Source organism: Ambystoma mexicanum, chromosome 9 (genome assembly GCF_040938575.1).
Source record: "Ambystoma mexicanum isolate Mex_15411 chromosome 9, UKY_AmexF1_1, whole genome shotgun sequence".
Classification (NCBI taxonomy): domain Eukaryota; kingdom Metazoa; phylum Chordata; class Amphibia; order Caudata; family Ambystomatidae; genus Ambystoma; species Ambystoma mexicanum.
This window is the reverse complement of record NC_090931.1, coordinates 720,156,192-720,170,403: the sequence shown is the minus strand read 5'-3', so window position 1 is coordinate 720,170,403 and position 14,212 is coordinate 720,156,192. Positions and strand designations below refer to the sequence as shown.

The following is a 14,212-nucleotide window of genomic DNA, read 5'->3' as shown; positions in this document are numbered from 1 at the left end:
CAAAGGAGGAGTAGCTCTGTGTAGGAATGACAAACAGGGATCCACTCCAGGAAGGTCAGCACGAATCCCCCTCCAGGATAGTTGGTTCTGGGTTTGAAGAGGATCTTGTGGCCATCAAGGAGGAGAGTGTCAAAACTTGTGAGTGAACTGGCCATGAACCAAGTCTCAGTGAGACAGAGTACATCCAAATCAAGCTCTTCTAGGAGATGGAGATGTCCCAGAAGTGTTTGACAGCGGAGCGAGAGTTAAGAGTAGTGATTTGGAACAGATTTCCACCTTTGAAAGACTTCTGTGGATGGGTACAGTCATGAGATACGCCCTCCTTAAGTGTTAGAGGTGTCTGAGAATGGGCAGAAGAGGTGGAAGGGTAGTTAGAGAACAAGAAGTGAGTTGCAGAGAGGTGGTGGAAAGAGAAGAAGGCAGAGGGGCCAGAGAAGCAGCGGAGGGTGCCAGAGAAGTGGAAGACAGAGGAGAAGGTCAGAGAAACAGTGGAAGGTGCCAGAGAGGTGACAGAGAAAGGAGGCAGCAGATCGGCCAAAGTAGCAACAGAGGGTGTCAGAGAGATGGCGGAGGAAGGAAGCAGTAGAGAAGCCAGCGAGGGGCAGATAAGAGTAGAAGGAGGATAACGGAAGTTGATAAGATGTGGGAAGCATCTATCGAAGAGGAGGAGATTGGCCTGAGGGCCTTGAACCAAGATGGTACCATTTAAGTAGACATTAATTATGGTCTTGGAGCAGTGGATGGGGGCCAGGAGGGTCTCCCACTTGCTGCCACCATTAATGGGAGTGTAGGAAAAAGGACAGGACAGAGGACAGAGACTATGGGCCTCATTACACGGTAGGCGGTGAGCCATGGCGCTATTAGCGCCATGGCTCATGCCGGTAAAATACCGGCACCGCCTTGGGGGAAAGGGGATTTACCGCCCCATCCCAAGGTTGGAGGGGCGGTAAATCCCCCTTCCACCATTGCCCTTCCCCATTCACATTTCTGCCCCATAGGGCTCTATGGGAATGGGGAAGGCGCTAATTACGGCACCGCAATTTTGCGGTGCCGTAAATAGCTCCGAGGTCCCTTAGCGGGTTGGTATTTAACGCCTGCAAAAAGCAGGCGTTAAAACTCCAACCCGCTAAGGGACCTCGTAGTAAGGCGGCAGGGATTTACCGGTACCGGTATTTTACCGGTGCCGGTAAATCCCTACCGCCTACCGTGTAATGAGGCCCTATGTGTGGGGTCCACAGGCCTTCAGAGGGAACGACAAAGAGGATGTCGGTGAGGGGCTGACTGGGGGAAGCACTGGTGTAGGTATCAGTGATAGGGAAGGCGGGGTTGGAGACCAGGATGTCCCTATTGAACTTCTTCCTACCACCCTTATTGAGAGGGATAGGATAGTCGATAGAATAGCAGTTAGAGAAGATAGGTGAGCCAGAGAGCACCATAGAGGGTACAGAGTGAAGAGTAAGGGGGCCAAGCAAAAGGGGGTCGCACACTAGGGGCAAACAGTAGGGAGGCAGACAGGGGGGTCAGCCCAAAGAGGGTCAACAAGATGTTGCACAGGAGAAGTGACAGTGCAGAACTTTGGGAACTGTGCCATCCAGATGGGATATCTGGAATCTGAGAGTGGTCATAATAGTGGTTTCAGTTCTGTCGATAAGGAAAGAGATAATCCAGCGTAGGTCTGCTCCTTTTATTTCAATGACTCCCAGGCTCTTCTGAGAATCTCATAGTTGTTTACATGAGATGGGTGTGATCATTTGCAAAGCTAGGCTCCACCCATGTTGAGCAGAACATTAACTCTATGATCTGGGTTAGTTAAAAGCCATTCTGTGCCTTGCGAATCAGGTTACTTAGTATATTCTCGATCAAAGGAGAGATTGAGTTGTGTAATCATTTATTCGGTCTTTTGGTTTGCTATTTGCCTCAAAACAAGCAGAGAAGTCTGGCCTGGTGAAAGGTTTGCAATGCCATGGGGATGAAATGGAGGAGTAAGTGTTTGGTCTTACATTAACAGATGGTTACTGGGGAGGATTGGCAGGTAACATTTGACCTGATGCAAGAGAAAGGGATTGCACTAGGAGGAGAACAAAATAACAAGACATATGACTATAAATATTTCTTAATATTTATCTTTTGAATAGCGGTAGATATGTCTACATGGCGATGTTGTGGGCACTAGTTGTGTTTATGTTGTAAAGGTGTTATTCAAGCAAGAATCTACATGAAATGTTTAGATGGATTCATAAAAAGAAATAGGGAGAGTGAGTGATGCAAGGACTTAAATATAAACCCATCAGTGTATACAAAGGTAATGAAAGACCTGCAATGTGCATTATTAGACCTATTAGGACTCACTATGATAGGTCCTATAATGAAGTTCAGAAAAGAAAATTCGTTCTTCCCCCAGAAAACTGGATGGAAGCCCTCGTGGGCGGACCATTGTTACATGTTAAAAACTTCACTTGTTAAAAAAAGCCTATGAGTGAGAGTGGCTAAAACACCATGAACACATTGTAACATTGAAAAGTCTGAGTGCATTTGCAGTTTTGAATTAGGATTTCATGACCTCACAGAAATATCTAGTCCAGTGTCCCTACCCACATCTTAGAGGATTTTTATTTGTTATCAAGGTTAAATCAAGTACCAACATTATGTGTATGTGGGCCTAGAAATGAAATCACCACAGACAAGAGGTATTGCAGAATGTGTACATGTTCGCACATAATAGAAACGAATAGGCATGTTCTCTCTGAATGCCAAGCACTGGCTAATGTATATCTGCTACAACTAGGCAGATTTGTGCACAATTTTCACTCTATAAAACTTTTTGGTGTTTACTTTTTTCCATAGATGCCTAGCGGCACACACACTCACATCCTAAATATTGCTTTGAGTAGAGTTTGGCATATAGTGCAGAAGAAGTTAAAATGTACAGAGAACTGAGTAAAATAATCAAGTGCACGGTACCCTTGCTCACAAGAAGTACAAATTGTTATTAATTGTACACTATTGTGAATGTTATATTTGATGAATTAAGAAGTAGGCACTAGATTTATAGACACAAATTAGAGAGAGAATTATTGATTTTATATCGTGTGATATTAAGGGGAAAGCATTTATATATGATATATATGATGATTCAATAACTATGTGAAGTTAAGTTAAAGTAAATAGTTGTATTTGTTTTGTAGTATTCGTGTTTTGTACGACTTTTGATAGTAGTAAGATGTGAACATTTCAATTGAACTGTTACACACTAAAATAAAAAATAAACCACCAACACAAAATGCATTATGATCTGTACAATAAAAAGTGAATATATGTTTGTATACATGCATATGTATGTTTTCTGGTTGATCAACCATTGGAGATAAGTCATTTAGATGTATTTACTGTAAACCTGCCATGCCATCCTAAAATAATGTCTTTTTTAGTTTGTTTTACAGCCACATCTCCAGTCTTTATTCATATTACAGTTTTATAAAAAAAAAATATATATATCAATATCAAACAAATGTGTTGCAGGGTCCTGTAAGTGATATCCTGGTCCATTGAGGTTAGAGCATACAGAGGATGCAAAGAATTACACATTCCTTAAACTTTTCTTTTAATAGTTTGAAAGTAAGACATTCCAATGCACACATGTTGGTCATATTTGCAGAGCAGATGCCAGTCGTTTAGATAACACTGAAGTGGATAATTGCTCTGGCTGCCAAGTATGTTTCGAAGCATGGGGCCCTTCTCTTCCTTGACCCAAGCTATCTTCTCTAAATCTTTCTGGCTTTTTTCCACACACATGCAGTAGGGATAAGCTAGTCATTTCTCCTTACCCTCCCATGGTGGCAGATTACTCTCTTCGGCTGGGGCCTCGCTATGGAACAGCCTTCCTGCCTCCCTGAAACTCGAGGAGAACCATCTCCGGTTCCGGAAGCACCTCAAAACCTTCCTCTTTGCCTCTGCTTTCTCTCCCCTTCTCCCCTGCTGATTTCCTGACTGAAACTGCTCGGGTTACCTGGCCACCCTTTCTGATCGCTGGCCCAGGCCCCGTCAATTGCCCACTTCCACTGCCTCCCTGGCAACCCCTGCACCTGGGGACCGTTGTTCTGTATCCCTACAGTCCCCCTACCAGCACTTTTGTCTGCACTTCCTTTCACTTGCCACCAGCTGGCTGCTTATTTATGTTCTGATTTATTCCACTTTTTTCCACGTACTGCACTTTCCCCTCTCCCTTCCCCCACACACTTTTCCTTTTCCCCCCTTCCCATGCACTTGCGCGATCTGAATGACAATTGGCCTAGTAGGATTGTTGTCTGTCCTCCCTTTGTTACCCCCCCCTAGCCTCGTCGTGCCTTGAAACACTTGTGTATAGGCCCGTTATAAATGCCATATCATATTATATCATATCATACTGGAATCTGTGAAGCAACTGAGAAAACTTGTATGTGTTGTGTTATTTTTGAGTAGTTTTCAAACCAGAATTGTTCAATACAACATATTTATAGTGTTGATTCAACAAACACACTGATGTTGGTGGGTATGAAAAGTACAGGGATTAGTAGTGTCTAAACTACCTAATCAGCCTCACACTTCAACCAACCAGCAGTGATCACAATCAGAAAAGTGAAACAGGCAAAGTCGAGACATATACCTTCTTTACCTTCTGTGGTAACGTGGACCGAGGGCAAGCTATAATCTTATGGAGTGACTGAATATGATAATAGTTGCAATCCAAACAGCATTAGTACAAAATCACTCAACAATAAAAGATAATTCCAATAAAGGTTGTAAAAAAATATATACTTTTATTAAACACATTTCTGTGGAAAGATCACAGAAAATGCAGAACACATATGTTATAGCACTCTGGGTACTGAAACAGTGGTCAAATAGGCAAAGAATTGTTACTTGAAGAAGGAAATGTCTTTAGAAAAAGGTGCATGGTGTCAAACCGGTTCGATGGATGCAAGCAGTGGTTGGAAGTATTATGTGAGTGCCAAAGGCATCCCCACAGGTCCTGTGTGGTTTGAAGGCTTCAAACATGGTAACATTGGTTTGATGATGGTTCAAAGTGGCAAAAACAGAGTTCAATGTTGTTTGGTTTCTGTAGGGGCTCGGGAACCACGTGGGTCCTTTTTACTCCTCACACCAAGTGCAGGGAACTTTGCTGCCCACTTCAGGCATTCCTTCACCTCCCATGAGGAGCCTGGTTCCAGTGCAGTGGCTAGCAGATTGCCAGGTATGGGTCTAACCAGCAGTCACCCCCAATATTCCATTGGGATATTAAGAGCATAGACTGTTCCTCCTGTTTTCACCACTGGCAGAGGGCATTTGAAATGTATTACACTATCAGGGTCCTACACATTCTTCTCGTCTTGTAAGAAGTCCAACATGAGTGGGAAACCCCTTCCATATAAAGGTAAAGGGCTACAAGGGATTGAACAACAGCAAACCTCCTGTAAGGGGTCTAATCCCTTTTGTGGTGACAAATTACGTTTGCCTTCTTGCATCATATCTAGAGTGCCTTTTTATACATGATGGGGACAGAAAAGGGGAGTTCCACAGAAAAGCAAGATGGTGACACCCTTATCAGTCTTCTTTGGCTACTGTAACCCACCCTTTCCAAGCCTGCAGATTCGAAGTGCATTTGGTATGCAAAACCCTTGCTGAAGTAGAGACAGGCAGGCTAGCCATGAATCCACATTGCATTTACATTGCTGACCTGAGCTCACGAGTTCGACATTTGTATGATACCAATTTGATGTGGCTTTAATACCAAAACGGGGTATAGCTTATTCTTAGAGTTTCGAAGTGCATTTGGTATGCAAAACCCTTGCTGAAGTAGAGACAGGCAGGCTAGCCATGAATCCACATTGCATTTACATTGCTGACCTGAGCTCACGAGTTCGACATTTGTATGATACCAATTTGATGTGGCTTTAATACCAAAAAGGGGTATAGCTTATTCTTAGAGTTTACCCTGCCAACAGACTGAGAAGCCCACGATTATAAGGTTTTTTTGATCAGAGGTGCTGAAGTTAAGGGCAGCCACTGTCTGCAGGGACATAGTGTCCCGGCAGCTGTCAGAGGCACATGTGACATTTGAACCCACTCTCTGGCACTGAAGGTAAGGTGCTGCAGATGTCAGCAAACTAATGCTTCAGGGCACATGTATACACGATGCTTTTGGCATTGATCTTTCAAAAAGGGGGTCTGATTAGTAGAGTTTTCCGAGATGGATTAGTTGCATCATTTAAATCTAATAAAAATCAAAAGATGCTTGGAATATCCTACCCTCACCAGATGGCAAACAACACAGTTGGTAACTAGAGGCCATTGTTTCAAAAGAGGACAGTTCAGCTACTACCTGTAAGGGGCAGTGATGACAATTAGTGGATTGTTTCCCATATACAGTTAGGGGCTAGTTAGCAGAAACTATGTACCAGTGTAAGGGCAATTTTGCTTAGGACAGGACAAACACGTATACCTTCAATACACTTTTGCACGGAGGTAAAGTGCACCTAAGTGCTCATATAGAATGGTATTAGCACTAGGGCAAACCTACAGTTGCACCAGTGCAAGGTTTATGCAATTTGACAACAGGTGTTTTTTTTAAAAGGATTAACAGTGTTTCTTGGGCCACTTCGGCTTTATTTTAGGTGATTGTGTTTTTTTTTTTTAAATGAATTATAACCAAAACGAAATGATAGAAAGCTTTTGAAAACATCAGCATAAACACTGATTTTTCCTATACCTTTATCGCAGGAACTCAACAAATGAGACCCTTGACCAGTCTTCACGTTGCTCCATATCTGTGAAGAGGGGACAAGCAAGGGGCTGCCAGTGGATGCACCATTCAAGCATCCACCCACATATGCCTTACACCTTTTAAAATCATAACAAGCTATACATGTTGTATCTGTTCCTTGCACGGGCATGAAATGTTACCCGCTGCAGCATCACCAGAAAACATTGCAGACCATTACGAATTATTTGGATCGAATGTTTGCATTTTTTTTTTCCGAATAAATAAATGGGGGGGGGGTTAAGTTATGGTATAAATAAAGGAGGGGGTGTGGCCACATGGTGGTGCTGACGGTCTCACCAAGCATCATTTATTGTCAAAAGAATTGCAAAAAATCTAAACAAAATAATCCAAATGTTTGTGTTCTCAGTAAAGAATTTGATGTATTTACGTGGATCCCCCGCTGCAAGGGTGGTATTTGAACTTCAGAGAGCATCGCTTGCCACAATTGGAGCACAGCAATGGGCATGGCACACTAATACTTTGCAGGCATGTTTTAATCATGTTCCCTGCTGTTAGTGCAGACTAAAAAAAATGTCAACAAATATCAAAACCTTTGACTTTAAATATTTTCTGTGTCTGTATCATTCTTTCAGAAATACATTGTGTGAAAGATATTGGCCGGCAATTTTATTGTATTCAATTGTTTATCATGTTATGTTCATAAATGTGCACCGATATTCACACTGTCTCTCCCATTGTATTGCCATCAACTATACACTGTCCTTGGTGGAGGAGACGGGTTAATTGCAATTTTCTTTTAAGTTCACCATCCCAGGCCGGCAATTTAGAGGAGACCACTTTAGATTACGAAATCCTCTTATCAATGCGATTACAATGCTCTCGTGACTGGACACTAACGTTTAACATGTATGCTTCCAATCTTGAAAAGTATACTCGTTTTGGAACATCAGAAAATAACAATTTGTATTAATTAAAATCATGAGTAATAATGCAAACTGTAATGAGCTGCCCAGCGTATCTCCCTGCCTACCATCTAGTGGTAGGCAAGACTAGAACCAGGCAGTCCATTAACTCCTGTTGCACAGTCCTCTCTGTACCGGGCAGAAGCACTAACCAGCAGGAAATGATTGAAGGCAGGCACCCCCACAACCAACTGAAGACAAGTGGAATGTGCTGTTAGCTTGTGTGACAGGCCTCTTGCAAATATGGCACTGCTCTCTGCAGAGCTGGCTCTGAGTACTTATTCTCTATTACAGAAGATGCGCATCAATTTCAGGCTAACTCTCTGAAATTGAGTGACTTGTGCATTTCCGCATTTCTTTTGGAGGCCTTTAACGAGTGGGAATGTCCAAGGTAGCTCTTCTCTAATAGGAAGGAGAGCACCGAGCATGGAGGGACCGACCACAGGCACTTTCACCCGGATCAGGTCGATGGGCAACTAAACTGAAATGTAGGCCAAAATAACAGACCACTTGTCCCCCTTTTCCACTAACCCAGGCGCAGCGGAAAGAGGTTTGCATACTTCCCAAAAATGATGGGCAGCCTATCAAGACTCTAGATACTGACACAGCCTCAGGTTTTTGAGAGATCGTATTTTGTCAATGAATATACAATAACGGCACTTTATACTGAATACAAAGTTGGACCTGATAATTCAATCGAATTTCAACTCGACCTGGACTTTACAGCAGAGTGGAAACAGTTACTGTTTGCAGAGGCGCATGATCTTTTTTTAAATAATGAGGGCACATATATCGAAGCGGGCATATGAGCACTTCCTTTCTTTTGTTTACTATAAGTACCGATTTCATTCCAACCGATACATTCTTTAACTTTTTTGGCCTACAACGCTAAAACCAAATTTTGCCCTTTTCTCTGTCCTGTCAGTTGCTTGCACGCACCATTATTGTTTCATGCACTTACACTGCAACTCTTGCTACTCTAGCTGCCTTGCAGAGTAAACCTCAGCAACTTGTTGTTTTTGACTCTGTCTAAACTGAAATATGCATACTTCCCGATAAAGTTGCTAGCCTGTTTTCTTTTAATTATAGGATTTCCGGCGATCTTTGTTGTGGTGTGGGCAGTGGTCCGTGCAACAATTGCAGATGCAAGGTAAGTAGTAAAAAAAAAAAAGAGTACCCACTGCAAATGCACACATGTCTACATTTTACATGTACTTTGATTTGAAATTTGTAAAGGTAAGTTTGTTATCAGATTTAGTATCAGTTAATGCACTCCAGAGAGATGTTGTCCCCTGTACGGTATTCCGAGTCTAAAATGAATTGTACTGGTACTTACCTTCATTATCGGGCAGATGTCCTTGATAAAGTAGTGTTTTGCTGTAACCTTCTTTACGAAATTCTTAACCTGGAATACATAAACACCAACAAGATTCTCACGGTCTAATATTTATTCCTACACCTTAAGCTGGACACACATCTGCACACTGCCTCACACAAGACACCACATTTCTTTAGACACTCAGCTACTTGTGACTACATTATTGCGAAAAGTAATTGTGTTATTTCATGTAATTGTTTTATTTGTAAACATATCACTGGTACTTTCATCAGCCTTGCCTTTGCCCATGACAGTTAGTGGACAACAGAACATCAATACTGCGCTTTTCAATGCGCTGCATTTTATGGTGCTGGCGTTTTAATTATGTTTTTCTAAATGAGTTATTGACTTCCATGCCACTGATATAATTAGCACTTCTTCCAGCTGATTCTCTGCATAACTAAGCAAGTGTAAAATGTGTTATCCAACGGATGGAGCTAACAAAAAAACTCAGTTTTGAATTTCTTATACACTAGAATTGCGTGCAAAAACAATCAACATAAGCACTTTGCTCTCTTTTTGTAAAATTTAAAATCTGTAAGGACCTAATAATGAAGGAAATTGAAACACTTTGATACGGGTAGTGGACGCCTTCTTCCCCAGGGTGTCATCCACCCTGTGAACCAGATCACTGAAACTAATATTAATGTGGGCATAGGGCCTGGTTCTGCTATGACTCAAGGTCTGGGGAAATATCCACACCACGGCATCATGTAGACCCTGAGCTAGGGCCTATAAATCCACTTGCTCGTCGGACAAATTGACGCTGCAGGCTCCCGTGTAGACAGGGTTGACTGAGTCCTCGGGGTCACCGGGGTCATCAATACCAAATATGGAATTCATCGGTTCAAAGAAACACAATCGACAGCAGCACAAATTAACCGTCGCCTGAGAATAGGGCTTGAGAATAGGTTGTGTAGCTGAAGCTTTTGATGCCAAAGGTTCTTTTGGTGCTGAGGGATGCTCGGATATCCAATGGGCGTCATGGACCTAGGTCTTACAGCCCTCTGGCGACTTATGCCTGGTAGGTGTAATGCCCAAAGACGTTTTTGATGCCGACAATGTTGACGGAGTGGCTGGGTTGGGGATGGCAGTGGCTGGGTTGGGGTCGGGAGCACCGAACACCACTTTTGCCACCAAAGCTTGCTGGTCGGGGACCGGAGCCTCACCCACAGAAGCTTGCCTCTTAACCATTTCAAACATTGATGTTTTAAAACGTTCCCGCTCTTCCCAAGTGGTCAGCTTCGCTGGACTTGCAAGGATGGTGGTGGTGCCGCTTCTTCTTCCGCGAGAAAGACGACAAGGAATGGCTCCTGGAAAGGGACAATTTCTTGGTTGTATTGTGGTGTTGTTCCTTCCCCTTGTCGGTAGTGGGCTCCTCAGTCTCGGCCTACAAAGACCGGATGAGTGACCGCGTAGCAGACTAGACACATGGCCAGCCGAGGCCAGTTTCTCTGCCCTCTCATGTAAGGATTTTGGCTGCATCTTTGCGCACGACTTGCAGGCCTCCCTGTCATGACTATCACCTAGACACCATAGAAATATATCGTTGAGGTTGGTCATAGAAATGTTGGCCTCAGAATCGTGGCATTGCTTGAAGCCCAAAACCTTGTAAGACGACATTGTAGAAAAAAAAGAACTGAATCATGGGGACATAGTGATGTGCTATATATAACACACCTAACGTCACTTCTGGAGGTGATGATCACGAGGCAGACAAAATGGATCGACGGTCAATGGCAGAATCGAGGTCTCCTATGCCCCTTGTAGAAAAGTTTCCAAACAGCAGAGCTGGATGATGGATATATATCACATTAAGGAATCTGCGGGAGAAGAATCCATAGAAAGATCATTATGGTGAATAATTTCCCCATTGGTTGGGCCATAGCTCAGCCACTAATCGAAAGACATGCCCATATGAAGCTACAAAACACTATGCTTTGAATTAAACCAATCTTTTGCAGGTATTTTTTAGGTGTTTATTTGTATGTGGGTCTTGTCTGGTTTCCAGGGCATCCTACCGCTCCATGAACGGGAACCCCCCAGTTCTACTCAAGTCAGCAGAAATATTTCTGCCTGAATATTTTAAGAACACAACACAGAATCAGGGGCAATCTCCAAAATTACCTTTGAATATACATTTCAGGACCGAATAATGCTACATATTAGTCCCTGTTTGTCATAAAACAAAGGAAGCCAAGTGATTTATATTTTTTTAGAAATTGACCCATGCACCAATGGCTGATCTATATATGATATACTATTCTGAGGCATCTCTTGAAACAGAGATGCAATCAAAGAAAAAATGCTGTCAAATTGGGGAATAGGCTTTCGATTAGCTGGGAATTTAGAGGTGACAGGTTGTAGTCAAGAAAAGTGGACATTTCTAAAACAAGTTGTTGATACCTATCTCACGTCTTCTCACCTCAAATCTGTGCTATAACTTGTACCATACTTTCATCCATTTTGTCCTAGTTTCTCTTTGCTCCTAGTTTTCATTCTCTCCCTTTCTCATCTATACTATTTATTCTCATAAACAGTTCCATCTCTATCATCTCTGACTAATTTTCCTCGTGTGTTGCTTCAAATCTACTTCTTACTTGCCCATCCACATATTTAGGTCTCAACCACTTCTCTTCCGTATTCTCCCCATCTTCTCTTTTCCCTAACATAGTATGCCCAGCACTTCTGTATTTATCATGTCATTGCCTCGTTTTCACTTTCATTACATTTCTGTCTGGCTCTCACTTCGATCCATCCCCTTCTGCCTCGCACTCCATATCTGCAACTATTTTGTTTTTTTTATTTTTCTTGACTCTTTCCCTCATAGTTGTTTTTGATTCCACCTGTGTTCTCTCTTCTCAATCCCTCCACGTTTATTTCTAATCTCCAACATCCCAAAAGACCTATTTAATTATTTACCTCTTAATATACCTCGCAATGACACATTACCATATCCTCTCACAGTCTCCAACCTCCTTTACTTCTACCTCCTTTTTCCCATTTCACAATAACTGCCTTCATTGATCAACTATCTCATTCAATAAACTGGATTTCCCTCTCAAGTCAATATTTTGCCTCTCCAGTCAACACTTTGCATTCTTTCACCTCTTCCTCTCCCATCACATTTTCCTTATCACCTTCATCTTTCCCAAATGTGCTCTTACCTCCCCACTACATCTTGCATTATTGTACCTGCCTTCATCAAATGCCCTGGCTCAGCTTTTCTTGTAATGTAATCAGTCTCATAACTCTCAGCTTCCATATTATCTCCAGTTGTCATCGTTTTTGTCTTATCTTCAACTCAACATTTCTCATTCACTCAAGTCTTTCTTCCAGGTGCATATGAACTTCATAAATACATGCACTTGATTTCCCCTCATCTCTATGTCACTCTATGTCTCTATCTGTCTTTTTTTCTGAAAAGCGCTTGCAGTTCCCTATCTCTGTCAACGCCATCTCTTAGTTTCCAATTGCACTTGAACACCTATATCCAAATCTTTTCTGGTCTTGCCTCAATATCCTAATGTATAAATTGATATTTACCTCTATGGTTTAGCCCAGTTTGACCCTAACGATATTGTCATGGGTTTCTACCTCTGCCCCGTCTTTTATCTCAGTCCCACCACTAGAGTATCTATCCAATGGTTTGGACTATGTCTCCCATAATATCTCTTTATTGAAAATGTTGGCTACAGCTAATGGGATTAGTAGTCCAAAACATCTGGAGAGCAAAATATTTGTAGACCACTGGCTTAAAGAGTGGCATGCTTCTGGTGCTTGTCTAAATGTGGGAGTGATAGAGCAATGGCAATTTATGTGGGCTCAGATGGGAATGAATAAAGTACCGGCTCCGGGTCTTGTGCAAGGGGAATTACTGGTCCTGCCAAGGTCAGAAGGGCCCGGTAATTCCCCTTTCGTGGGACCTGTAGCCGGACCCGAGTTTGGTGTAGCCATGTGTATAAAAATGACACGGCTACCTCCAACCTCGTAATGAGGCCCTATATCTTTTGTTTTTGAGATACTTATAGTTAAATCGTTCTTACTTGCATATAGTTCTTTGTTTGCCAGGGCTGGTTGGAAGCTGATGACTGTCCAATCAATTATAATTAGGTCATTTGCATAAGAAAGCATAGACATTCCCAGAATGTACATGCTTTTTTAAGGAGCCTGCTAAAGATTCACCATATAAATATTAAAAAGGAGCAGTGCATTACACGACCTTGTTTCAAGCCCATGTATGTAGTTTAAGGTGATGTTACCTATCCTTTAATTTCAAGCCTAACCCTGATGTTTGTGTGGTTGTGCAGACCGTAGATACATTTTAGTAACATCTTGGTACAAGCCCAAGTGCAGTAATTTCACCAGCAAGCAGTCTCGACATACTGTGTCGAAAGCCTGTGAGATTTCTATAAATGCAACCTAAAGTGTAGGTGTACCATTTAAGTATGCATCCTATGTCATCACGTTTCAAATCATCAAATTATGCATCATTAAGCATTATGCTCTAAAACGTACTTGTATATCACTGAGGATGGCATTTGCTGTAACCAATTCATTAACCATTCTAAGCAGGATTTTACAAAATGCCTTCACCAGCATCTCCTGCAGGGATTTCATATGATAGGCACATGGATCTAATCGATTCAATTTTTTTGAATACAGGAACCATTATAGCCTCTTTCAATAAAAGAGCAAAACGCAGTCATTTTTCAGATAGTAGAAGCAAAGTAATGTTGGATCGTCCATATGGACGCACTGCTCTCAATCTTTTTAGGGCTTTATAGACAGTGATGACAGAGATCTGTACCTGTCAAGTAGGAATGGGGACTCCTCTCAGCCTGGGGTGGGGTGTGGGAGTTGGGACGGCTCCAGTGCCTGTCCTTTCCCTCATGCCTGTTTGCATGATAAAAGTAGCAATATCTATTAACCAATGCCTTAACAGCACCCTTCTGGCCAGTGTCTTTCTGTTTGTCATGTAGAATCTCCAATATCAGCAGCTTTAATGGGACAGCCGGCAAGCCACCACAGAGAGACAATACCGAGCGAAAGAGAAAAAGAAGAGGTTGGGGGTAAAAGCAGGCATGGGAAGAAGGAAGGTGAGGATTGTTC

The 14,212-nt window shown here is 42.4% G+C and overlaps 1 protein-coding gene across 3 annotated transcripts in view; it reads left to right on the top strand.

Annotated features, from left to right (window-relative positions):
- Positions 1 to 14,212, top strand: part of PTH2R (parathyroid hormone 2 receptor) — a 1,139,291-nt gene that overhangs the window by 796,710 nt on the left and 328,369 nt on the right. For all 3 annotated transcript variants that reach the window (XM_069615615.1, XM_069615613.1, XM_069615614.1), the window contains exon 8: positions 8,812 to 8,872. In XM_069615615.1, coding sequence (XP_069471716.1) covers positions 8,812 to 8,872 — 61 coding nt within the window. The remainder of the gene's footprint in view (positions 1 to 8,811; positions 8,873 to 14,212) is intronic.